We start from the raw sequence: 25,119 nt of genomic DNA, 5'->3' as shown, positions 1-25,119 counted from the left end.
AAATCAAAGAGAATCTTTGGAATAGCAATCATCATCACGGCTTCACATACCATGGCCTTAGAGACGCTTCCAACAAATCAAAGATTTTTTTTTGCAATAGCAATATGAGATGGCAATGCCCATGATAATAGGGATCCACGTCATAACCATACAGCTGACATCCAGTTACAATCACCCTGTATTAATTTTATTGCTATCTATAATGAGACCTGCCAACAAAATATATAAAGACAAAGTAGTATGCTAGCATCATGGTGTCAAGTACCATGAAATCATGGAACTAGGATCATAGATGCTTTCATGACATTTATGAAGTGACTACCAAAATTTAAATACAACATATGGAAAGGAGTCGACGATACCCATGACATTTATGAATTGACTACCAAAATTTAAATACAACATATGGAAAGGAGACGACGATACCCATGACAACAAAACATTAAGCCATCACCTTATAATCCTCAACTCGACTTCTTATATGATTTCTTATGAGAGATTTTGCATTATTCATATCATTTTGGAATAATCTGCCATTAGCGTGATTGTTAAATCATATTTAACGAGTTTGATCACATTTGACTAGAGTTTGATCTTTCCTTAAGAAATTTGGCATAACATCTTGGATCTCTAAGTGCAATATAGCTAGAATGAGCAGTCCGAGAGTCAAAAGCATAGTCATTTAGCTATTTGGATAGAGAGGCTAATATAAGGTCTTGCGGTAGCCCATTATAGTTGTGCCTATAATTAAGCTACATCTAATTATAGAGAATCTTATGTGAGGCTCTATAAACCATCGAGACAAAGCATGAGGCTCTATAAACCATCGAGACAAAGCAAGAGACAAAAGCGAAGGTGCAGCAGGTAACAAGAAGCGCTAACGTTAGCCTAGAATTGTGGCAGCACTAGTGCAAAAGAGCTCAAGCAGATTTTCTCATTAGAGATAAGTTTATCATGTGCTAAATTGGACAACAAAATAGGAGGGCGCACTTAAAATAGGGACACATGCTTACACTTAATTTGCCACCACCTCTGTGTTGTTCCTCGCTGCTGCCAACTCTCAGCAACTTGATTCTTTTCCTTCCACTGTGATTTTGTCTGCTCGGTGACACGATATGGGCCACACATATATGCCATGGCCGCTCTCTCTTTGACAGCATAGCAACATGAGAGTGCCACCCATGCAACATTATTTTATCTATGAATTTGTCGGCTCAGTGACACGATATGGGCCCCGCATATACGCCATGGCCGCTCTCTCTTTAGCAGCACATCAATATAACAACAATGTTAAATGATCTCACTTTGGCCTTGTTGGTAGGGGCAACCTTGAGCAACATTAATTCCTAATACCAAGCTTCTTATATCTCACACAATTTACCCAAAATATTCAGTGTACAAGCAAAGGCTTATCTTCTTGATTTGCTAAGATCAAGCATGTCCTCTGCATGGTCTTTGTATGCAAAACCTTGATTGTGATTATCTTTGAAACTCTTTTGTGGTCGTGCTCTCCACAACTTTGACACCATGTTGAACCCGAGAGAGACAAATCACAAAGATGAGTATAGATAAGCGAGTAGGAGAGATGATGCACCAAATATGACAACCCCTGCCAAGCATATCATGTTTCTCCAATAGCCCCTGATCTCATTGCGAATTCTCTCACCCATGTGAAGGTCTTACACAAGCCACATGTTACAAGCATAGGCAATTTGCATTTGGCAAAAAGCCTCCCTTCGCATTTGGCCAAGCTTGCTTACCATAGCCATGTTGGGCATATCTTGCAATTGACGCATTCCAATATATGAAATTTTGAACAAAAATCTTGTCAAGAACTTAAAGTGCTTTTGTAAGGGCACCAAATTTGCCATACGTATCCACCAAAGCATTGCCAAGCACAACATGTTTCTCCAAGAGCCCCGATCTCATTATAAATTCTCTCACTCATACAAAGGTCTTGCATAAAGGCCACATGCCTTGAGGTACAAGCACATGAGATTTGCAATTGGCCAAACATCTTCCCTTCACATTTGATTAAAACAAACTAGAGCTTCCTTGCCCCAACCATATTGGGCATATCCTGCAATAAACACCTTTTGAGCGTTCCATATGCGTCAACAAACATCACTTTTAAGTGTCACGAAAAAGCATCTGAACGTTGTTAGTTGACATTGAGTTAAGGACCACAATTAGGCCCAAGCAGCCTAGTTTAGGAGGCTCATGTGAAAAACGCCCTTAGACTAAATCAAGTAGTTTTCTCAAATAGTGAGAAATGGAAAGTATTAGTAAGTTTTCAGATAAGGAGGGGTTTTTAATTAATGTCTGAATGTATAGCCTTAATGTCCATCGCATCATGTCCGGATGCTTGTGAAAGAAGTCTTTCAAATTTTGGAGGGCAGTCGCTTTTACCCTAGTAGTTTTCCCACGAGAGCGCATCTCCTGCGCATGCAACAGCGTTTTGATGGCAGGATCTGCTTGGTTTGGACAAAGGGTTTGCCTTGAGAAGTCAGCGTGGACTTGCTTTCCCTTGTCACTTGAACCCAGGCTTCCATGATACCCAATCAGGTCTCGGAAGGTTGGTGGACATGAGATGATATCTGCATGACTTGCTCGTGAGACATATATGTCTGTGGTGGATTGCCACCAGGGACGACCGCGCGCTTCTTGGGTTTCAACTTAATTAGTTTCTTTCAATGCATATTCAGAGCCTCCTGTGAAGTCTCATCGCTTGGCTCGACACAACAAACTCGATGCATACCATCAGTCTCATGTCCAAGCATGCAGGAAGGGGTTTAATCACTCTCTGGGACGTTCAAGACACAGCAATATATGCCAATGTACATGGATTACTAACTTGATCCCCTTAATTCAAGCTAGTGACAAGGGAAAACAAATCCACGATGACATTTTAAGGTATAGGTTACTCAGCATACCATGTCTTCTTCGGAGATGATTTTGCAAATTGCATGTATGCAAATTTTGATGTAATTCTTCCGTTGCTCGTTCTATTTTTTTAATTTATTAAAATGCTCTAATATCAAGGATGCACAAGAAGGCGGGGTTCAGAAAGCTCTCGAATTGGTTTGAGCATATGCAGAATGGGAAAATCCTATGAGAAAAGGCAGAGTGAGGTTAATCTTTCAGGTATTTTGACATTTTTTGCTTGTTAGTTTGATGAATTTTCCCCTTAACTACATATTTCACCTTTATGAATTTTGTGGCGCATAGTGGAATAATAATTCAATCCAAGTTTAGAAGCATTCAACACACCCTATTCCAACATTGCTTACTCTTTGCTATAGCTTTTCCTACCTCATTTGTCCCTAGCCTTTGATGTGTCTCTCATTTTTTGTAACTCCTTATCATTGGTGGATTTTTCCCTTTAGTCTGTTGTATTTGTTATATTTCAAGGTTTTTCACCACCACTTCCGTGTTTGTGATGCCTACCGGCGGATGTAATGCCTACAAACCTATAACTTGGTTATGTAATACAAAGGGTCAAGCCCTCCTCTTTCTTTTTGAAAAAAAGGTGAGTATCGTCTCCTCTTTCAGAAAAGAACATGCTTTTGCAATTGGGGACAATGTGGGTGGTGCAATTATCTAAAGTGCGAAGCTCTATAGTTTTCTCAAGGCCGTGATACATTGGCGTTGTAAAACACCCTAATGCACTTTGGGTCTAGTGATGCATGCAAGCGTATGTATGGATTTTGCTCATTTTTATATGTACTTTCTAACTCTCCTAGCTGGAAGTGTTTTGAGATGTAAGGAGAAGGAGCATCATGATGTTCGTATCTGCAGTTGGAGAAAGATCGTAAGAAAGCGGTTTTGAATATTCCAAGCGTAGTTATGAACATTACCATGTCACGTGCACATGGCTCTGTGTGCCACGCGGTCATGCTTCATTGACTTCAAGAGCCAATTTTGCACCTATTCCTAGATAGGAGTGCCTAGAATCCTAGGAGGATTAGTATTGGCAATTTTGTGAGCGAGTTCACAGGAGTTGCATGTCCGGACAAGTCCATTAGATTAGGTTTTCCAGTTTTGGAACCCTCTTGCATAAATGGTTTGTACAAGAAGCGGTTTGTCGGATGTTATTACACTTCGGTGGACATTTGACATGACGAGCATGTAGGTCTAGGTTAGGGGAACGTGCCGGTCCAGTTGGTTTGTTAAAGGGGTCGCAAAATAGTGAGTTATTGTTACAAAACTCCCCTATGTGCACATTTGCACGTTTTTCCAGACCTCGCCTAAAATTCTCAACCCGACTTAAAAAGTCCTATATAGGGAGCCCATTGCCTACCTTTTTTTCATAAGTTGGGAGCGCTATTAAGCCTAGAGTTTTGCTCCAATATCGTAGATCAGCCCAACGTTTCTATAAGCAACAGATCAGCCTAGCGTTTTCAAATTTTCAGCGCTCTTCCTCTCCAGAAATCGCGTGGATTTGTGAACGCTATTCAACCGTGCTGTAGCCCGGACCTTCGGCAGCCCATTGAGCCTTTCTCGGTCATTCCCTTGCCGCATCGAGTGACGGGTTTTAGGGTTAGGGTTTTTGCGTCGAGGCCATAGTCACATCGGCCCAATGCGTTCGTTTGGCCCGCTCTAGGTTCCCCAATAAAAGTATCTTAATTACTGGGAAGAAGTCTATACAAGCACTTGAACCGAACATATTACCACGCTCGTTCTAGAATAAGACTCGATGGTTCTTAGAAGCCTCAACTTGCTATTCCTAGGGTAGAACCCTATTATAAGGAACTTCCGTTCCTTACTCTGAATCCTTGAGAACCAAAGTTCTCGCCTTTGGATCTCATCTGCCAAACTTGGGGCATGGTATCTCTGCAGCTCTTTTTTGACTCTGTTCTCGGAGTCCTCTTCCTGCAAAACAACTGTGCTTTCTTGGATGCGAAGTCCTTCTTTGGGAATCTCAACTTTCGGATCACAACTCGAGAGTCTCTCTGAGATTCGTGGATCTACTCCCCAAACTCAGGGTGTGAAACCCTTGGGCTGATCTAGCTCTAGTTCCTCGGAGAGCTTTTCTCCTACAGAGGCTCATGCCTTCCTCTGCTCCTACTCCCTCGTGATGAGAAAGTACAACTATAAACAAATACTCAGAGATCATAACATGAAAAACATTACCTTTGAAATCTCGACGCTCGAAATGCAACTCGGTTCTTGAAAAGTAACCTGGAAGAGATCTCCACACAGAGAATCCTCTCTTCCAATCCTACACACAGAAGAGGTGTGCTCTCAGAGAAAAAGAGCAACTTGTCTGGCGATGGAAATTCTCTCCATAGGCACTTCTTTTCGATGGAACTTGCCCACTGAGTCTTGGCGACATTTGGTACACGCAGGTAGCCATGGGCATCACTGGCGGTGTCATCTTCGCGGCTGAAAATATGCAGCAGCCCCTTCTTGTTGTTAGCACTGGCTTCTTTTGGTCTTCAGAGAGAGAGAGAGAGAGAGAGAGAGAGAGAGAGAGAGAGAGGGAGGGAGGGAGAGAGGGAGAGAGAGTTTGCTTTTGTAGCTCCTAGCAGCTGTGTTATGTCCCGCTCATAGGAGAGGGGATCTAGCCCAGATGCCGTCGGGATAGGCGTCCAGTGTCCGGGCGGACATAGTGTGAACACGGCCAGTGTGGCCAGCCATTATTACAAAAGGGAGGCCAAGGCCTCATTTACAGTTATCGACCCCACTGGGAGAGTGCCAATGGTTAGCCCGTGAGGCTAGGAGTGCGCGAGGTCACCTCGAGGAGGTGAGGCCGGGTGGTATGGGACGCTCGGTCTTACAAGTGCACGCCTACGTCCTCGGACGCTGCCCCAGCACGGGGGAGATGCCGAATGGTGGCTATGGTCGGGTGGTTCGTCCGACACGCGTCTGTAGGCGGTCTGTGTAGCCGGGAGATCCTTTCTCCGCGTTCGTTTCATGGTATCAGAGCCAGGTTGGCTGCATGAAAGACCGTGTGCACACCTACGGATTGGTTCGGGTCGGAAAACCTCAATAATGTGTAATTTTCAGTGATTAATTTCTTTTTCTTCTCACAAGCATGTGTATAGGCGGAAAATTGATGTTGTTTTTGCTCATTCTTGATAAAATTCAGGGATTTAATAGGTACGATTGCTGAATTTTTCTGTTTTTTGATAAAATCAGAGGTTTTTTTCACTAGTCTTGTTGATTTTCGACGAAAATCAGAGAATTAGACTAATTTGCAGGAAATTTCAGCATGTAGTACCTATTTTCTCTAATCTTTCTCTATACTCTTCCTCTGTGCGAAGCAGAGAGAGAGAGAGAGAGAGAGAGAGAGAGAGAGAGAGAGAGAGAGAGAGAGAGAGAGAGCTCTCTCCATCTATTGTGTGTGGGGGAAAGCTTTTCCTGTATGCTCAGAGAGGGGGCTGCTGGCGTGGAAAAGATCTGTAGCGCTGGCTCCAAGCTGGCGCTCCTTTCCTCTGCTGGCCACGAGCGAACACACGCTTCGGCACCCAATTTCTCTCTCTCCCCGTGTTCGGCAGTACTGGCAGCTCGTTGGATTTTCTTCTACGCTCTGAGCCTTGCGCTAACACGCTGCTTTGGTTTCATTAAGTGGGTTTTTTTTAATACTATTAAGTGGGCCTTTTAATTTAAAGTGGCCAGGACACTTTGTTTTTTTTATAAGTATGAAACCTGAGTTTTATTAAAACTCACTTACAGAGACTTGCAAGAACTCACTGAGAACTCAATTTTGGCTCTCCTGCTCCTCTCTCAAGCCTACTCTCTCTCACGTGCTCGTGCTCCTGCGCTCCGCTCCCGCCATCACCTGCTCGCCTTCAAGTGCTCACGCTGACGCGTGGAGCTCCTCGAACTTCATTTTTTCGCTACCAAAAAGTGCAAAAAAGGCCCGGTTTCGTGTGAATTTTCCAGTTTTTCACGCACTTCGCCATGGATTCCTCCAGCTCAGATGTGCAGCGTGACGATGCGCCAAGTAACATTCAAATTCCATTCACGCATGCTCTCTAAACATGGATTACAAGCACTTTCCAGAGTTTCGACAGACGTGTTACCGCTCTGGAAAACGCGAATGTTCAGACGAACCTTCGCTTGGCCTCTCTCGAAGGGGTCGTACATGGACTCAATTCCCGACTTTCTACTCTCGAAAATATGGCTCAGTCGACGACTGCGCGTATCTTCGAGGGGAAAACCCATCTCTAGCAATTGCGGATGTTGATTGCTGCTTTTGGGCGCTCATAAGGGTGGCCCGACTGCTACAATTCCGTACAAAACTACAAATTTCTCAGGTGAAGAGGAGTGTACGAAATTGGCCGTAAATAACTGGCTGCACCAATGGACCACATACTTTGATCTCCATGGGGAGCATGATGAACGGAGGATTCAGACGATTCCTCTTTATCTGCGCAGCAAGGCGCTTACCTAGTGGCGTGACATGACAGAAAAGCCTACGACGTGGGTTGACTTTTGCATGAAATTCAAGAGGGATTTCGCCAAAATGGACCCTTTGAAAGCTTACGCCAAATTGTAGAGTCTTTCGATGAAAACTTTGTCTTTTGATAAGTATACGACAACTTTCAAAGAGGCGCTCACCTTCTGCAAGGTGGATTCCATGCACACCGTGCACATGTACTTACTGGGGTTACATGAAGATTACCGTTGGGTCTTGATCAAGGACAAAGCCCCGACTGATGTCGAGGATGCAGTGGCCAAGGCCAAGACGTTCCATTTGATAAATGGAGCAAATTATGAGAAGAAAAGAACTACAGACCATCAATCCGGTGAGGGTGCTTCGAGGAAGCGACCCCGATTCTAGCATAAGTCTAAATCACCGCCGAGATCTTCTCAGGAAAAGAAGAAAGCCAGAAACGCTTCAGTTGTTGATGCAGTGAAAAAGGGGGCTTGCTTCGGATGTGGCCAGACGGGCCACCAAATCAAGGATTGTTCTAAAAAGAAAAAGGCAAAAACCGCAAGGCCGTCCTTCGGTTCAGATTCACGAGATCTCAGGTAACTCTGATGTTGTTCGGTAACTCTGATGTTGTTCAAGTTGAAATCCATCATTTAGCGCACAGTTCATGCACTAATTGTACTTTTAGCACCAAAGTGTTTGGTAAGCACGATCTTCTCCGTTTCCCCGGGAAGATCAATGGTCACGACGTGACCGTACTCCTTGATAATAGAAGCTCACACAATTTTGTGGATGCAAAATTGGTGCAGAAACTGAACCTGCGGACGCAGGACAGTGACCATGAGTATCGCGTGAAGATGGCTCGTGGCGTGGATACGGATGTATGGAATCGGATGGTTCCAGACTTGTCGCTCAAGCTAGCTGATTACAAAGAGAACCTGGATTTCCACATCATGCGCCTGGACAGAGCAGATGTTATTTTAGGAATTCCATGGTTTTATGATAAACAAGACTCATTGTATATAGACTATGTACATCACTCTCTTGTTTTTGTTAAGCAGAACATGCCTCATGTATCTGTGTCGCTTTGTAATCAAAAGTCTGTAAATAATGGTTTTGCAATACCAGTTGTTACTGCTTTGGAAATGTATAAAGAAATAAAGTCTTCTGATGTTGACTTTTATTAATGTGTACCATTTGTTTGGTTTGATTCATCAGTACTTGATACTTCTGTCACTGAATTTCGTAAAAAAGTTTCATGTTCTTCTATTCAACTTGGGGATTCTGACGAATCCAACCTTATCCGAGAAATCATGACTGATTTCAAGGATGTTTTTCCTGATGATCTACCTCCTGGCTTGCCGCCTTCGAGGGGAGTGGATCATGGCATTGAGTTGGTGGCTGGTAGTCAGTCCTTTTCAAAGCAACCCTATCGGTTTAGTAAAACCGAGGAGGACGAGATTCAGGGACAGCGGAAGGATTATCTTCACAGGGGTTTTGTTCGGCCTAGCAAATCCCCATGGGGAGCGCCAATGCTACTTTCTTGAAAGAAGGATAACACTATGCGCTTCTGCGTGGATTACAAGGGGTTGAATAAACTCACTGTCAAGAACAAGTATCCGCTCCCGCGCATGGACGATCTGATAGATCGGCTCCATGGAGCGTTCTATTTTACGAAGATAGACCTGCGATCAGGCTATCACCAGATACGGATCAAACTGGAAGATATTCCTAAGACAGGCTTCCATACGCGTTATGGTAACTATGAGTTTTTGGTCTTGCCTTTTGGTTTGACCAATGCTCCAGCTACGTTCCAGCGGATGATGAATGTTCTGTTGAGACCATTTTTGGGCAACTTCGTTGTTGTATTTCTCGATGATATCTTGATCTACAGTCGAAGTTTGTCTGAGCACCTAGTGCATATACGCACCGTTCTTGAAGTACTGAGAATCGAGAAGCTTTAGGCTAAGGCTTCGAAGTGTGAATTCTTAAAAAAAGAGCTTCTGTACTTGGGTCACATCATTACTCGCGATGGAATTCGCGTTGACCTTGAAAAATTGGATAAAGTGCGAAATTGGCTCATTCTGAAGAATGTGCGCCAAGTAAAGTCCTTTTTAGGCTTTACTGGATTCTTTCGCAAGTTTATCAAGGATTACTCTAAAGTTGCTGCTCCGCTTACGCAACTTTTAAAAGGAGGGGTGAAAGGGCCGAAGAATTCGGGTCCTCATCGTAAAGGTAATCCCCCTGTTGTCTGGAATGAGCGTCTCGACGAGAGCTTTCGGACACTAAAGCACTTGGTGACTACTGCGCCAATATTGCACATTGTGGATCGTAGCAAACCGTTTGTGTCACGTGACACATCGCAACCCTATGTGTCCGTGGACAAGCTACACCACAACAGGGTTCGGTCAAGTCTAGATTAGCAGTGATCTGGCACTTTTGTGAGTCTATTCGTAGACCGTGCATGCCCAGTCACTTAGCATAGATGCATATCCTCCGGTTGCACATAGCATGATCATCGGAATTCCCACCAGAATCCATTAGCATTAGTTACGGAAATTTTCCAGTGCATTTAGCCTATTTTCCTATTTATTGGGATTTTCACTTATTATTTTTAAGTGACTTTCCTACAAAAGTAGGTAGGGCAATTTTGCTAAGTTAATATATAAGCAAACCAAAGTTCACACTTTCTGGCAGAAGACGTAGCAGGAGCTTCCCGCTCAACAGGCAACTTCTCAGCAGTACCCCCCCCTCATGATCCCCCATCGCCATACCTCCTATCTCCCCCTTGGCGTTTTCCCCACAGCATCAGCCTCGCCGTCGATTGGCATTGCTAGCGACTTCCTACAGGCACTCAGCCCAGCGTTTTCATCGTCAAGAAACCTCACTTTCAGCCAACGTTTTTGAAGCAAAAACGCCAGCAGACCTCAGCTCTTCCCAGCGTTTTTCAGCCCATCAAAAACGCCAGCAGATCTGCAGTTCAGCATAGAAGAAAACGCAGATTTCAGCCATTGCAGAAACGCAGATTTCAGCCCTTACAAACGCAGATTCTTAGCCAAGGAACAGTAGCAAGTCAGCCCCCATTCAGTTGCAGGTGATCCCCCAAACCAAAACAGTCCCCGAATTCAGCGATTAGAAACCTACAGATTTCAGCCGTCGAGTCGTCGTCATCATCACCGTCGTCGTCATCGGCATACTCCCATTGCATCAGTCCACTGCATACGCATTGTACGCCTTTGTGCAATCAAAGTAGACCACTCTCGCCGACGAGAGTGGGGCCTTCGGAGGAGGGTTTTACAAACCTCTCGGTGTCGTATCTCTTCTCTCTCCTTCTCTCAGTCTCATTCATTTGCATGCACAACATCCACTCACTTTGTTCGTGACCACAACACTCTACAAGACGGAAAGCTCTCTTTTTCCCTAAGAATTAAAAAGAACCTTGAGCAATAAAGATCACTAATCTTGAGAAAATACAACATTCATTCCGCTGCACCTTACATTGGTATCAGAGCTTTGGAAGTGTTCTGTATTACTCAAGGAAAGAACCACAAGAATTTTTTTGCTTGTTGCGATCGCACGAATCCAAGTTTACTTGGGCGTGGCGATTCCTAATCGTGTTTTGTTGAAGAGTGACAGGAATCCCAAGAAAGAAGGGCTTGTCCAGCCTCCCCTTGTGTCTCTTTTCACTCATTGAGAGTGGACCGTGCACTTAGTGGCCGGCCAATCGACGTGAGGTGGGAAAAAGTAACCTTGGTGTGAGCGCAAGGCCGCCAAGGGGTGCGCCCGTAGAAAAGGATAGAACTCGGGTGAAGAGAAGATCCTTCTCCAACGCGATTTGCAAGCGAAAGAAAACCTCAAGAACCCCAAGAACCCAAGTCCCTCAAGACTCAAGAACCTCAAGAACCCAAGATTCTCACGAATCAAGGACCTCAAGAACCTCAAGACCTTTAAGAACCCAAGTTCCTCGCGAGCTTAAGACCCCAAGATTATAGTGCATGGTCGTCACCCGAAGCGGCATGGATACTCGCATTCAGGCAATGAGCATGAGAGAGGCGACGAAGGATTTTCCCCACTAGGAGATTTTTCCAACCCTCCCCCTTGCCATCTACGTCAGACCCTATGGAGGCAATGATGAAGCAAATGATGGCCATGATGGATAGACAGGAAGACAAGCGCCTTGCTTTAGAACGCGAGCGCGATGAAAGAAACGACAAACTTGCTGCAAAACAAGAAGAAAATCGACTTGCTCAGGAACGTGAGCGCATTGCTCTTGCCGCAAAACAAGAAGAACAACGACTTGCTCTCGGACACGAGCGCGCTGCATGAAAAGAACGCAAAGCAGAAAGGGACGGCGAGCGTGAAGCTCAAAGGGAGCTTCGCAATCAAGAATTTATTGCCAAAGTCCTAGCCTCGAAGACCGAACCACCCAAAGATCGTGGAAGTTCGTCAAGTAGCGCAAGCTACGACGCGGATTCTAACCATCCAGTCACAGAAAAGTTGATTTTCAGTAAGTATGATGGTAAGATGGATGCTACTGTTATTCATTCTTGGTTGCATCAATTTAATGCTTATTTTGCGACAACTAAGAAGACTAGCAATAGCTTAGTTTTGATGGCAGCTATGTACCTTGCCGGTGATGCCATTAATTGGTACCATGCATGGCAAGAGGCACAGCTAGCCGCGCACCGAGAGGCAGCCGACGATTTCACTCCCCTCTCTTTTAGTTGGGTTGATTTCCAAGACAAGCTCAAGGCGCGGTTTATGCCACCTCAATACCTTGCACGATTGAAGGACGATTGGCGCGCTCTCAAGCAAAATGGTATGCCGGTTATGTCCTTCTCTAATCGTGTTTTGCAGCTAGGTACCCAACTACGCATGTTGGATGATGAACGCAAAGAGGCTTTTCTCTTTGGATTGGACGAGTATGTCAAGTACGATGTCGAGGTTGTCACGATTGTGACTATGTTAACAGCAATCCATCTACTCCTAGTTGCAGATACTCGAAGTGCCATGCTAAGGAGGACCCCTGCGCTTTGATGGTCACACCCCTTCGCCCAAGAGACGTGCCTCTTCGCCAAAAGCCACACTCCTTCGACGATTGGTCACACCCCTTCGCTCTACGGGTGCGACTCTTCGCCCAATGGTTGCAGCTCTTCGCCGAAAGGATGTGTCTTTTCGCCTAAAGTCATGTCTCTTCACAAAGAGACACGCCTCTTCACTGATGACTATTCAATTCCTATAAAAGGAACCCTTGTATCAAACAAACACAGAGTCTTCTAAGTCTTGTCTCGAGTACAGTTCAAGTTTCTTAAGTTTTAATCATGAGTTTAAGTACTTAATTAAGGATTAGCACCTAGAATCCTTACAGTGGTATCAGAGCAATTTTTTTCCCGAGACCCGAAGGTTGTGAGCCTCTCACCCTCATCGCTACACTCTACCCCTTCCTGGAGTTGCATGGAAGCAGAAGAAAGATGGTACACATCTACTATGTGTATGAGGTAACTTAAAGTTATTCTGTTCCAATTATATACATAAAGGACAAAGATGCAGATGTGTGTGCGTGGCGTACCCGGAGAACCCTGCGTACCCTTCATCGGATTGCACTCCTTCACACCCGTGTGTTAGCACCTCTTCATGTGAAAGGACAACACCTATTCGCGAGAGGGCACCAAGGAAGGCACCCCTTCACTGATGCAGCACCCCTTCGCGAGAGGGCCCCCTTCCTTCCCCCAAATCGCTGGCTGCTGAAAATTCCCAAGCTGCAGAATTTTTTGCGCTGAAAACTATTCGCTGGGCTGAAAATTGCCTTCGTAGAAGACATAACGCTGGCTGAAAACCCAATCGCTGGCTGCCCCTTCCTTAATAATACGCTGAATACTAATATGCTGGCTGAAATTTCCTTACGTAAAAAAACCCAGCCAGTACCTACATTAAAATCCCCCAAATTTATTAAAACCTCAAGTGGCCGGCCACACTTGACCGGCCTCCCCCAAATTAACTCAATTTTTAAAAAAGCCAATGCCAACACACCTTATCCAAAAAAAAAAAAAAAAAAAAAAAACTCCCATGAGCCTACATTTAAAAAGTACAAAAACCTTACGCTGCCTCTCCCTTGCTCTGCTCTGTGTGCACCTACTGCACAAGAAATTTCGCACACATGGCCGACGCGAACCACTACGCAGATTTTTCCCGATGAAATTTTGTGGGTAAATTTTCGTACTCAGAGCCGGAAGTAATACTTATTCCCGATACTCCAGAATCCGAACAATTGGCAGCACCCGAACCAAAGGTTATTATTATTCTGGATTCTCTAGCCCCAATTCCCGGAACCTATAAAACTTGTACGTGTTCGAGTTCATTTAAGGCGTAACCATGCCAAATTCTCAAGACGGAGGTGGTCAATCTGACGATGCCCTTACTCTTATTAAGCAACAGATGGCCACACTTTCCATAAGCCTCGCATCACTCCACACTCGCTTGGATGAGATGCACACGGAAAACACTTCTCGAAGTCGACTTGTTGCTTCTCGGACTACACATGCTGATTCGACACCTTCTTCCGAAGCTTCAGTGGACAAACCGAACGAACCAGATCCAACTGATGAGGTAGACAATCGCGAACTTCAATTACTTTATAAAATTTTTAATGCTGCACAGAAGAAGAAGCTTGATGTTAAATTGCCGGAACCATACACTGGTCGCCGCGACAAGCGTGTGCTGGACCAATGGCTGTTCAAAATGGAGATTTACTTATCGAACACAAACTTGGTCGAGAGTAAAAAAGTTGCACTTGCTAGTTCTCTACTCAAGGACACAGCATTTCTTTGGTGGCAACTACGGGTTGCTGATGGTAAACACATACCTTCTTGGGATAAATTCCGGCGTGCTATTCGCAAGGTGTTCAAACCTACCAATGCGGATTTTCATGCCTGGTCCTCTCTTCGCCGCCTGAGCCAGACAGGTTCCTTGGCCGCGTACATCACAGAGTTCCAAAGACTAACTCTGGAGATAGAGACCCTTAGTCCCTCTGATAAACTTCACAGTTTTATCGACGGACTCGAACCCAACCTGAAGGATGATGTGCACAAATACAACCCTACCACTTTGGATGCTGCAATTGCCTATGTGGAGTGTCTTGGCGATAATTGGCGCCCTACACGGAATTTTCTCCCTGGTAACAGATCTTCAAATAGCGCTCGCTTTTCATAGCGCGATCGCAGAGACAACTATAGCCAAAGTCAGCAACATCAGTCTCAGTTCAGACAGCAAGCAACGCAACCTTATTCAACTTCAAGGTTCTATTCTCAAGATCGACAATCTGAAAGCAGATCTTCCTCAAATGCTCCACTTGATCGTGGTAAAGGACGTGATTTTTCTCAAGATCGGCATTCCAATACTTAGCAAGGCTCTTCGTCAAATGGATCTTCGACTTCGAAGAAGGAAGGATTATGTACAATTTGCAGTGGTGACCATAGATGGTATCAATGTCCAAAGAGACCAAATCCGTCTAATTGGAAAAGAAATTCCAACGCGGAAACATCATCAAATTCTGAACAACCAAATTCTGCTAAGGATAAAGGAAAATCTGTGGTCAATACGATTCGTGTCTCAGAGGATACGAGTATTCTTATGAAGAATGCTCAGTGCAATTCTTCAGTTTTGGAGCCTCTCTCAAAGCAAGTTTTGAGCCTTTTTGGACTACTCAATGGTCGCTCCATCAATATTTTGGTGGACAGCGGATGCTCGAATAATTTCGTCAGCACTCAGATAGTTCAACAGCTTGGCTTACCAACTCAGAAGACATCTCACTTATATGATGTGGAATTAGCAGATGGATCAATTTTCACTTGTGATCAGACAGTTCGACAGTTGCAGTTCGAGATTCAAACTTATGCAGATCAACTGGATTTTGAAGTCATGCCTTTATCTTATTACGACATGATTCTTGGTCAGCATTGGTTATTCCAATATGATCCAGTAATTAGCTTTCGAGGACATACTATCAATTTGTTCAAAGATGGACGTGAATTGACTTCACACGGGCTTTCTCATGCAGAAAGAGTAATTCAAGCCTCACGTGTACTAGTCAATTGTAAACAGCATGATATAGTGGATTATGAAGAGAATATGATTTTTGATGCAGATGCAGATATTATTATTGATGAATTTTTGAGTTCATTAACTTCTCCCGAATCAATTGATGAAGACAAAGATAAAGATATAGTTGCAGATTCCGAGTCTGAAGACGACTATGCTTTCTTTGATTCTTTACTGGATGATGATATGCCAATTACAAGTCATGAAGTTACAGTTCCAGAAGATGATTCTGAAGAATTTTGGGATTCATTATTGGAAGATGATTACAGTCTCAAGCCAAGATCCTCTCCAGAGATTACTAAAGTTGAAGTCATCTCATCTGAAGAGTACCTTGAGAAGATTTCCTCTTCCCCAAATATTTCATAGTTATTGGAAGATTTTGAACCAGAAATCTTACATCACACGAAGGATATTGAAGATCAACCTCTTGTTGCAGTTAACCTGATTATGCCAAATTCCTCTAAAAAGTCTTTGAACAATGCAATGATATGGGACTTAGCAGTCAAAGCAAAAAGGTTTCGCAAGAAGCAAAGGTTCAAGACAAAGGTTTCTGATAACTCAAAGACTGAAGATTTTCGAAGATTCAATGCTTTTCCAGAGTTCTATCAACATCAGAAGTCATTTCTTTGACACGGGCTCTCATTTTAAATGGGAGGGAATGTCACGATTGTGACTATGTTAACAGCAATACATCTACTCCTAGTTGCAGATACACGAAGTGCCATGCCAAGGAGGATCCCTGCGCTTCGATGGTCACACCCCTTCGCCCAAGAGACGTGCCTCTTCGCCAAAAGCCATACTCCTTCGACGACTGGTCACACCCCTTCGCTCTACTGGTGCGACTCTTCGCCCAATGGTTGCAGCTCTTCGCCGAAAGGATGTGTCTTTTCGCCTAAAGTCATGTCTCTTCACAAAGAGACATGCCTCTTCACTGATGACTATTCAATTCCTAGAAAAGGAACCCTTGTATCACACATTCGATCAATCAAACACAGAGTCTTCTAAGTCTTGTCTCGAGTACAGTTCAAGTTTCTTAAGTCTTAATCATGAGTTTAAGTACTTAATTAAGGATTAGCACCTAGAATCCTTACAGAGGTATTCGATCCAATCGATCTCAACAAGGCGGTAGCGATTGCTCTCGCCCAAGAGATGAAGCACAACAAGGGAAAGCCTAAGGAGAACAAGACTTCCACAAGTACCTCGCAGACTTCTCAGAACCCGCAGAACGGTAAGAATGGTAAGAATGATAACTCTTCTAAACACTCTTCCAATAGTCTCTCATCAAAGAATTCTTCCAATGAATCTAAGGGTAAGGCTAACACAACTACTAAACCTAAGCTTACTCCAGATGAAAAGGTAGCACAAGGAATTGTAGGAGGATACATCACGTCGGAAGAACAAAGCACTTATTCTAAAGAAGGTGGTTGTTTTCATTGTCACATTAAGGGTCACATAAAACGAACATGTCCTAAGCTTGAATCGAATGAATCTAAAGAACCCACAGCACCCACTACATCTGTCAATGCAATGAATGATAACACGATTGTGCCCAAAGTTTCTCAGGACCCTCCCATTGGTGATTCTCTCATTAAATGTTATGGTCGTACGTCGGGGCACCGTTTTGTCATATTGTTTGACCCAGGTAGTATGCATGATGTGATCAGCCCCTCTCTTGTTGAGAGAGCCTGCCTCGAAGTTAGTCCGAGATCTCCTATCGAGGTCTCTAGCTTTCGTCTTGGTATGGACGCTCTCATCACGAAGGAGTGCCTTGATGTGTTGTTTGCAATTCAAAAGACTGCCTTCACTAGAAGATTTGTTGTTTCTCCTCTCTCAGGATGTGATATGATTTTAGGCATGAAATGGTTTCGTGAAATAAACCCTCTCGTTGATTGGGAGGCTAGCACTTTAACTCTCAATGCCAAAAGTGATTCTCCTACTGTCTTTCATGGAGTGGACACTGCTCCTTCTCCATCTCTCATTGCTAATATGCAGGACAAGGTTGAAAGGATTCGGGATAAGGAGATTCTCTCAATCCCTTTTCCTCCACAGCATGACACATAGGATTTGCATGATTATGAGAAGCATGATGATTTGAATGATATTGATAAGCATGATGATTTGGATGCCAATGACAAGCATGATGATTTGCATGAAGATGATGTGATTGTTCACAAGGATGATGTGTTAGTGGATGCTTTTTCTAGCGAAGCTAACCTCGTTGTAGATTCGATCAATCACGAAGATCCGATCTTGGCTTTCGAGTCGAGGTCCAAAGAACCCCCATAGGACGATTCGATCATTCAGGACGAACCGATCTTGGTTCTCGAGCCTTGGTCCAAAGAACCATCACAGGAAGTATTATGTGTTCGCATGATTGATATGCACGCATTGTTCGAGTGTTTTATTCGTGAAGGTTTCTTGTATTTTAGTCAGCATCATTATGTGATTACTTTTCCTAGGCATGACATAGTGTATGTTGAGCACGTTTCTCTCATGGATGAGCACGAATGTATGCGGATTGTGCATGAAAAGTTGAAAAGTTTGTATGTCAGGAAGTCACATTCCATGTCTCTTCCATGGCATGACACAGTTTTTGAACGAGCACATGAGTGTATGAGTACCAAGCATGGGCATTTCCATTGTGTCACCCTCAACGGCATTGGATGGGGGAGTTCCAGAAGAGGCATGGACAGGTAAACCGGTGAATTATGCATTTCTCGCTTGTATGGATTTCTGCAATTTGTGTTGATGCTTTTTGGTAGTATTTGAGGACCAGTTGCTTTTGGGACAGTTTGTTTTTGGATTTATTAGCTTTTGGGGCTGTGCTTTTGGCATCCCTTGTAAGATTAAAAGGAGCCCAAGGGCCTCACTCTTCAGGGCCTCTGGATGCAGAGTTTGAGAGCAGAGGACCCTTTTGGTGTTGTATTTGTTGAAGGATTAATATAAAAGAAATATCGAAAGGGGCGCTAGTCTTTGGGGCCAATCTCTCTGGGCACGGAACTATGCTGGGCCATATCGACCAAATCGAACTGTGAATTTAAAGTTATGAAATATTTTAAGTAATTCTCTCCTGTGTCGTGTTGGATTCTTGTCTTAGAGGTGACCAAGATTGTGATAGTGGTATCAGAGCACGACCGATTTCTCTTTTACCGGGAAATCTGATCATCTTTCCGCGACACCCATGGGTTCAAAGGGAATCCCGCCCCTGATACTTCTGAAACGGGAGGCAAAAAGGCAGTACGGAAAATTCGGATGGATTAGCAGATCACGAATACGGGCCACCTCGGCCTTCACAACATCAACTAATGGAGATGCAACATCAATAGCAGGTTGATGAGTGCGCAAAGCAGATGTTCAAGTTTGCAAAGGATCCACAATATGCAAAATTTTTGACCAGATTGACGAGGTGCACATCCATTGGCAAAAAGCCATCAATACCCCAATCAAGTCAGCCCTCAAGCAATCTCCTGTTTCACGGATGTTTACTGATGATGAACTCGAAGATGTTGTTGAAAAACGACTCAACTAACCATGGGGGTCAAAAGAGAAGCAACTAAAGAAACGTAACAAGGGAACTGACTTCCCCAGTTACTTTGGCCGAAAATCCTCTTTTGAGAATGCCAGAAAACAGAAGAAGTGTGTATGCTTCAAGGGATTGTCCGATTCGTCCTCATATTTTTCTAACAGCTCGGATAGCTCCTCTTCTGACTCGAGTGATGATGACAGAAAGGGCAAGAAACGATGGAAAGATCATATGTTTTATTAAAAAAGGAAGCATTTTTACAGAGCCAATCAATATGATTTTCTCGATGACAAGGGCAAAAAGGCCAAAGAATTTAAAGAGGGAGGACAAGCAGTCAAGTTTGAGTACTTTCAGGGTTTCGAGATGCTCCCAAGGCTTTAGCCTTTATCCAACAGTTTGATATAGCATTTTTTGGAGGCCGCTATATAGAGCACTCCAAGATTAGACGAGCAACATCCTTTCTAAAAGGCAATGCACGGACATGGTGGTCCACTCTTTGTTAAGGAAACAAGCATTGACAAAGTGGTTGAAATTTAAGAAACTCTTTATTTCTTCATGGCTCACACAAGAATACGAACGAACGTGATTACTGATTGGAACCATATTTGGACGGTTAAGACAGAATCTTTGGATTCTTACTGTGAGAGATTTTGGGATATCTTCTTACTTGCTTCATCCTTTAAGTAGATTGAACGGTTTTGTTGTGGACTTCCTCAACAGATTGGAGACTACTGTCTTCAAAAGATGTATCAGTCTATACAACAGTTGATGGGACATGCAAAGCAGGGATTTGCTATACATTCGAGTAACTTGACTTACTTACCAGATGAACCTTTGACAAGTCGGAACAAAAACAGACGGCAAAGAGATTTACGAATCTCGACTGACAGAAGAACAAAGACTCACTGAAGAAGAGAGAAGAATATTTCAAAGCAAGAAAATGTTTTGAATGTGGAGAACAAGGACATATCTCTGCGCCCCAAGAAAGCACAAGAATGAAAATGGTTGACAAATCGGAAATAGAACGGGGGTCGAGGAGATACTCGTTCCAGAATAGATATTAGATAGAAATCATGGATGAACAAGCATTATTTTGCTTTATAAATGAAATAGGACTTTTGGAACATGATTTTGATTTAAGTATGAAACTAATGTTTTATGGAAGATCCTGCTATTTATAAGTATGAAACTAATGTTTTATGGAAGATCCTGCCATTTATGAAGAGATAACATGATTAAGAATAAGATGATGGTGATTTTGGAGGAATGACAACTCCCGAATGAACCTGATATCAAATCACGAATTTTGAATCACGATTCACGACTGATTCAATGGAACTGTTGTGCACGCATGAAGAGTTCTTGCGGGATGAGATGGCCACACAGCTAGAACTGAATGATTGGACCACTCTGTTTAGTATGAGCTTAGTGATGGATTGGGATCCCCGGAAATGATCACTCTCACACGACCATGCTGGAGTACAGATGGAATGATCACTCGCACATGATAGTGCTGGAGTGCGGAAATCTATGGACATGATCGCAATATGGGATTAGTCAACCCGACATGAGTAAGATCTGGGATAGATCTACATGCGATTGCTAAATACATTACTAGGAATCATGCTCCTAGATCATAACCGAATCCATGGACGTGATCGTGTTATGGGATTAGTTGAATCGACATCAGTGATGTTCGATACGGATCTAGATGCGATTGCTAAATACGTCGCCAGGAATCACGGTCCTAGATTCAATCTGATGTGATTTGAATGTGATGTGACTGTCGTCTTTGTACAAGTGCTTGATTTGCATCGTCTAGTGTGTCTATTGAATTGGTTTATGGCTTATGTCTGATTTTGCAGGCGTAATCGAGGGCGATTACAATTCTTTCAAGAGAGGGGTATGTCACAAAATGATGACATGGCAACACTGCATGGACACACATACATATAGCAGATGACCAAGCTTGCGGGAGAGGTGTTGAGGTGGCAGTATGGCAGAAGTGTCAATTTTTGAGGACCAGTTGCTTTTGGGACAGTTTGCTTTTGAGTTCAAGTGCTTTTGGCATCCCTTGTAAGAATAAAAGGAGCCCACTACCCAAGGGGCTCACTCTTCAGGGCATCTGGACGTAGAGTTTGATAGCAGAGGACTCTTCGGGAGTTGTATTTTGCTCAAGGATTAATATAAAAGAAATACCGAAAGGGGCGCTAGTCTTTGGGGCCAATCTCTCTGGGCATGGAACTACGTGAGAGAGTGCGCGTTGCAGAAGCGTGAGAGAGGAGAGGAGAGAGAGAGAGACAGTAGACCACAAACGCAAGATGTAGGAAGAGGGGGCGATCAGCCTCCCATGACTACCATGAGCAGAAGACCCAATACAACAACCGGATAATAGAAGTGGGTACCCCCCTGCCCCCATAAATAGGTGCCCAAGGGGAGGTTGGGCTAAAATCCCCCCCTCTATCCAACAAGATCTTGGAATAAAACATTTGATCATCAGAGTCCGAATTCTCAAAAGAGGATGAATCCTCCTCAAAAGTATCAGTAGATTTCCAAGATCTTCGATGGGTTCTGCTCTTCTTTGTCTTCTTCTTGTTCTTGCCGTATCTTTGTCACGGGCAACCACTAACCCCTGTTGCTGGTTTCTTTCCCTTGATTTTAGTTTTTAGGACCCTCTTTTTGAAGTCACAAATGGCCGGACATTGTATGGCCAGTGTGAAATGGTCGACGACCAAGAGTTTCATCCGCAGTCGGGAAGGGTAGGTCACCATGGGATGGTCGGGCCAATTGCCACTGAAATCCGAGCAGTAAAAGGGTGTCTAAGCTCAATTCACAGTCATTTAGGCCCCTCGCTACACTTTAAAAGTCGGTGGGTACTAGGAATTTAACTCAAAAGAGGCAACGTGGACACATGGCGGCTCCAGAGCAATTTGCGAAGTCTGCATGAAGAGGGGGCGCCCATTTTGAGAGTAGAGGCCTTCTAAGTGAACTCAAGTGTGTGTGAGTAGTGGGTGCAGGTGATCACAACTTTAATGGAAAGCTTGCCTTTTCCCTTGTCTTATGTAACGTGATGATTCCGCTGTCGCTCACCTCTCTCCCCCTTTGAATTTGTAATGCCCCGCTCAAGGGCTTTCCATTTGTATGTACAGTTGTGTGGATTCATGCGCGTATGCTGAGGCAAGAGTCTCTTGTCGAGTTACTAGATTAGCTAATTGCTAATCACCTGCAGGTACATGTGAATTCGGAGAGATTTGATGCGAGAAATCTCGTTCGATTCAAAGGGCAAGTAGCCCTATAGGTGCGGGAGTACGAGGGCTTGCTACGGATGCGACCGACACTCGAACCAGAGCCTAAAATAGTGAAATACAGCCTGCTGTGTATTTTTGTAGGTTTAGGGTTTTGACCCTAATTGATCCCCAATATCCTGAGGAAGCGATGGGATTGCTGTACAGGTGATCTGGTGCATTTTTGGCGTGAAATACAGAGAATTCAGCGTGCTGCGGATTCTCGCCAGGTTTGGGAAAGTGCTCGTATGCGCTCCTTTTGCATGGGTTTTTGTTTGTGAAGCCTCCTATTGCGGTTATGTTGTCGAAATCGGGCTAGAGTAGGCCATTTTCAACCCAGTAAAAGCGGGACAACTCGTAGGAACTTGCATGTTTTTCTCCCAAGTTTTATAAGAGTAAAGAAATACCGAAAGGGGTGCCAGTCTTTGGGGCCTACAAGGTGTCGTTGTCTGCTTGGTAGAACTCTAGCTGCCAAGCCTTGGTTTGTTTGAAGTGTTAAATCCAGTCCTAGGTTTTTGTGTGAAGTTTCTCTATATCGCAAAGTCTTTTAAGTAAAGATTCGTGTGAAAGCTAAAGTCTACCGCCCTACGGGCCGGTTTCATGGTTCTGTTGCCGGGACAGAATCACTTTTTTTCTTAAAGAGTGAGCCTTGGTTGGTTTGCGGCGAAGCCACAACATAGGAACTCGGAATTACACTATGGCTGATAAGACAAACGACGCCAGGGAAGAAGATTCCTCTTCACAAGACAGACAGGTTGTTCCTCCAATGCTTGAGCGTGGCGAGTTCATGGCCACCCCTGTCTGTGCCTTTTGTTGACTTGAATGTTGCACAAGGTCAAGGGTATATGATGGGCAACTAGACGAGAATGCGTTCAGGACATAGTTGGTTGTTGCTGTGAATGTGTTCTCTCGATTGATGTAGAATCCTAGGTTCATGGAATTTTTGCAAACTCCACTAGTGTCACAATAGACAAGGCAACTGTCTCATGCAGTAGAGCTTGTTGAGGCTCAAGCCCAGGTCCCTTGTGTATCCCAACAAGGCGAGAAGCACTCACATGTTGCGGAGTCAGTTGGGGCTCCAAGACAAATTCCTTCTGTCCGCAAACAGGTGGTTAGGACGCCTATTCCACAGGCTTTGCGAGTTCAACGAGCCACCTTCAGAGCCCGATATTTGCATTAATTAAACAGGGAATCAATATTCAAGCTATGCAATTGGTTGTTCCATCACCCACGGTACATCTTAGGTATTTCGAGGATGGATCATTGTTTCAGAGCATGGCTGGTTATGCGCCTGGAAACCAACAATATATGCCAGGAAGAGTGTTTGGGGGTATGCAAGGCATGATGCTCGTAATATTGGCATGCAGCAAGGGTTTCAGTGCAACCAAGGCCAGTTTGGGGTGCCACATGGCAATTTTGGCATGGCTGGTTTTTCCGACCAGCAGGCACATATGGCACCAGTGATGCAAAATGTCAATTGCCAAGGGGCGTTGATGATCCCTGTTACAATGCCCATGTTGCAGACAATTCCCTATGACAATTTGGGGGCACTGAAAAAGCCAAAGCCATACAAAGGACGTGGTGCACCTATAAATATTGATACCTTCGAGGATAAGGAAAAGGCTCTTATTTTCCTCCAGTAGTTTGATGCAGTGTAACAAACTGCTGACGTGCCAAAGCCTAAAGAATGGAGCCAACTTACAAATGTGGCTGAGTGATGACGTGGTTGCCCGAGAGCAGAAAACCCTAACCCTAATTTCTGCCAAAAACCCTAATTCTGGAAACCCTACCCCTAAAATCTACAAACCCTAATTTTGGATACCCTAACCCTAAAACTTGCTAACCCTAATTTTGGAAACACTAACCCTAAAACCTGCAAATCCTAATTCTAGAAACCCTAACCCTAAAACCTGCAAACCCTAATTTTGTTGCAAGAAACCCTAAAACTGCAGAAACCCTAAACCTAACCCTAAGGGCAGCAGGGAGATTTCCGCGTTTTGCGTTGGCTGATGACGTGGCAGGCTGTACGGATTTCCGCTGACAGCTTTTTGGCTTTGCTTTTGGACTAGAAGCTTTTGAGCTTTAAAGGCTTTTTACTGTAACTGCTTTTCAGGCCAAGGGCCTTTAAATATGAGGCTAGGGCTCATTCTCTGGCATGCTTCCTGGAGAAGGTGTAGAGTCTGGAGTATCGGCTTGTACTTTGATGATGTAATATAAAGAAATACCGAAAGGGGCGCCAAGGTTTGGGGCCATTACTCTCTGGGGTGGAATTCCGCCACTCCGTGTCGCGTGTTGTCTCTCTCTCTTTCAGTTCAGTTGTTATTGAAGTGCTAAAAGTCCGTTCAGTCTGTTCTTTTCTATTAGCACGTGGTGCTCGCCTTGTGACAGTGGTATCAGAGCATCAGGCGTGTGCTTTTTGAAAGCATACCGGTCCTCCAAAAGAGCAGAATTTTATTTGAGATATCTTCGCCCTCCAACCCGGACTTATTAGCCACTCCCACCCTTACTTCATCGCGCATCGGACGCGCTCCCGTCGTCATCGAAGTCTCTTACAAGGCATAAGCCAATTAAGATCACTTGCAAGAGAAGGATCCAGATTTGTTTCAAGTCAGTGTTTTTTTTCAGAAGCAGTGCCATGTAGATGTTGATGTCTACAGCTACCAAGCAGCATACTCCAAGTACTTGGCAAGCTTTCAAGAAAATTTTTGCCCGAAGCTATATGGTTTTTGACATCTTCCTTCGGAGTGCAACTTTTGACAGAGTGGGGTATCTGGAAATGCTTGCCATGGAAACCCTAGCAGATTATAACTTGAAATTTTCTCGACATCTCTCAG

General features: G+C 44.1%; 1 protein-coding gene across 2 annotated transcripts in view; it reads left to right on the top strand.

Annotated features, from left to right (window-relative positions):
• The first annotated feature begins 2,406 nt into the window (after window positions 1–2,406).
• The window catches only part of LOC147417815 (uncharacterized), a 54,332-nt gene continuing 31,619 nt past the window's right edge, over window positions 2,407–25,119 (top strand). The window contains exons 1-3 of one of the 2 annotated variants that reach the window (XM_086507472.1): window positions 2,407–2,575; window positions 2,706–2,913; window positions 3,043–3,144. In XM_086507472.1, the coding sequence (XP_086363598.1) occupies window positions 2,551–2,575; window positions 2,706–2,913; window positions 3,043–3,115 (306 nt within the window). In that variant the 5' untranslated portion in view covers window positions 2,407–2,550 and the 3' untranslated portion in view covers window positions 3,116–3,144. Of the gene's footprint in view, window positions 2,576–2,705; window positions 2,914–3,042; window positions 3,476–25,119 lie in introns of those variants that run through there. The other variant, XM_086507471.1, reaches the window with a different exon arrangement.

The sequence above is a fragment of the Adiantum capillus-veneris genome, chromosome 30 (assembly GCF_014529385.1).
Source record: "Adiantum capillus-veneris isolate H3 chromosome 30, ASM1452938v2, whole genome shotgun sequence".
NCBI lineage: Eukaryota > Viridiplantae > Streptophyta > Polypodiopsida > Polypodiales > Pteridaceae > Adiantum > Adiantum capillus-veneris.
Note: the sequence above shows the minus strand (reverse complement) of the source record. Positions and strands in the feature narration are given on the sequence as shown.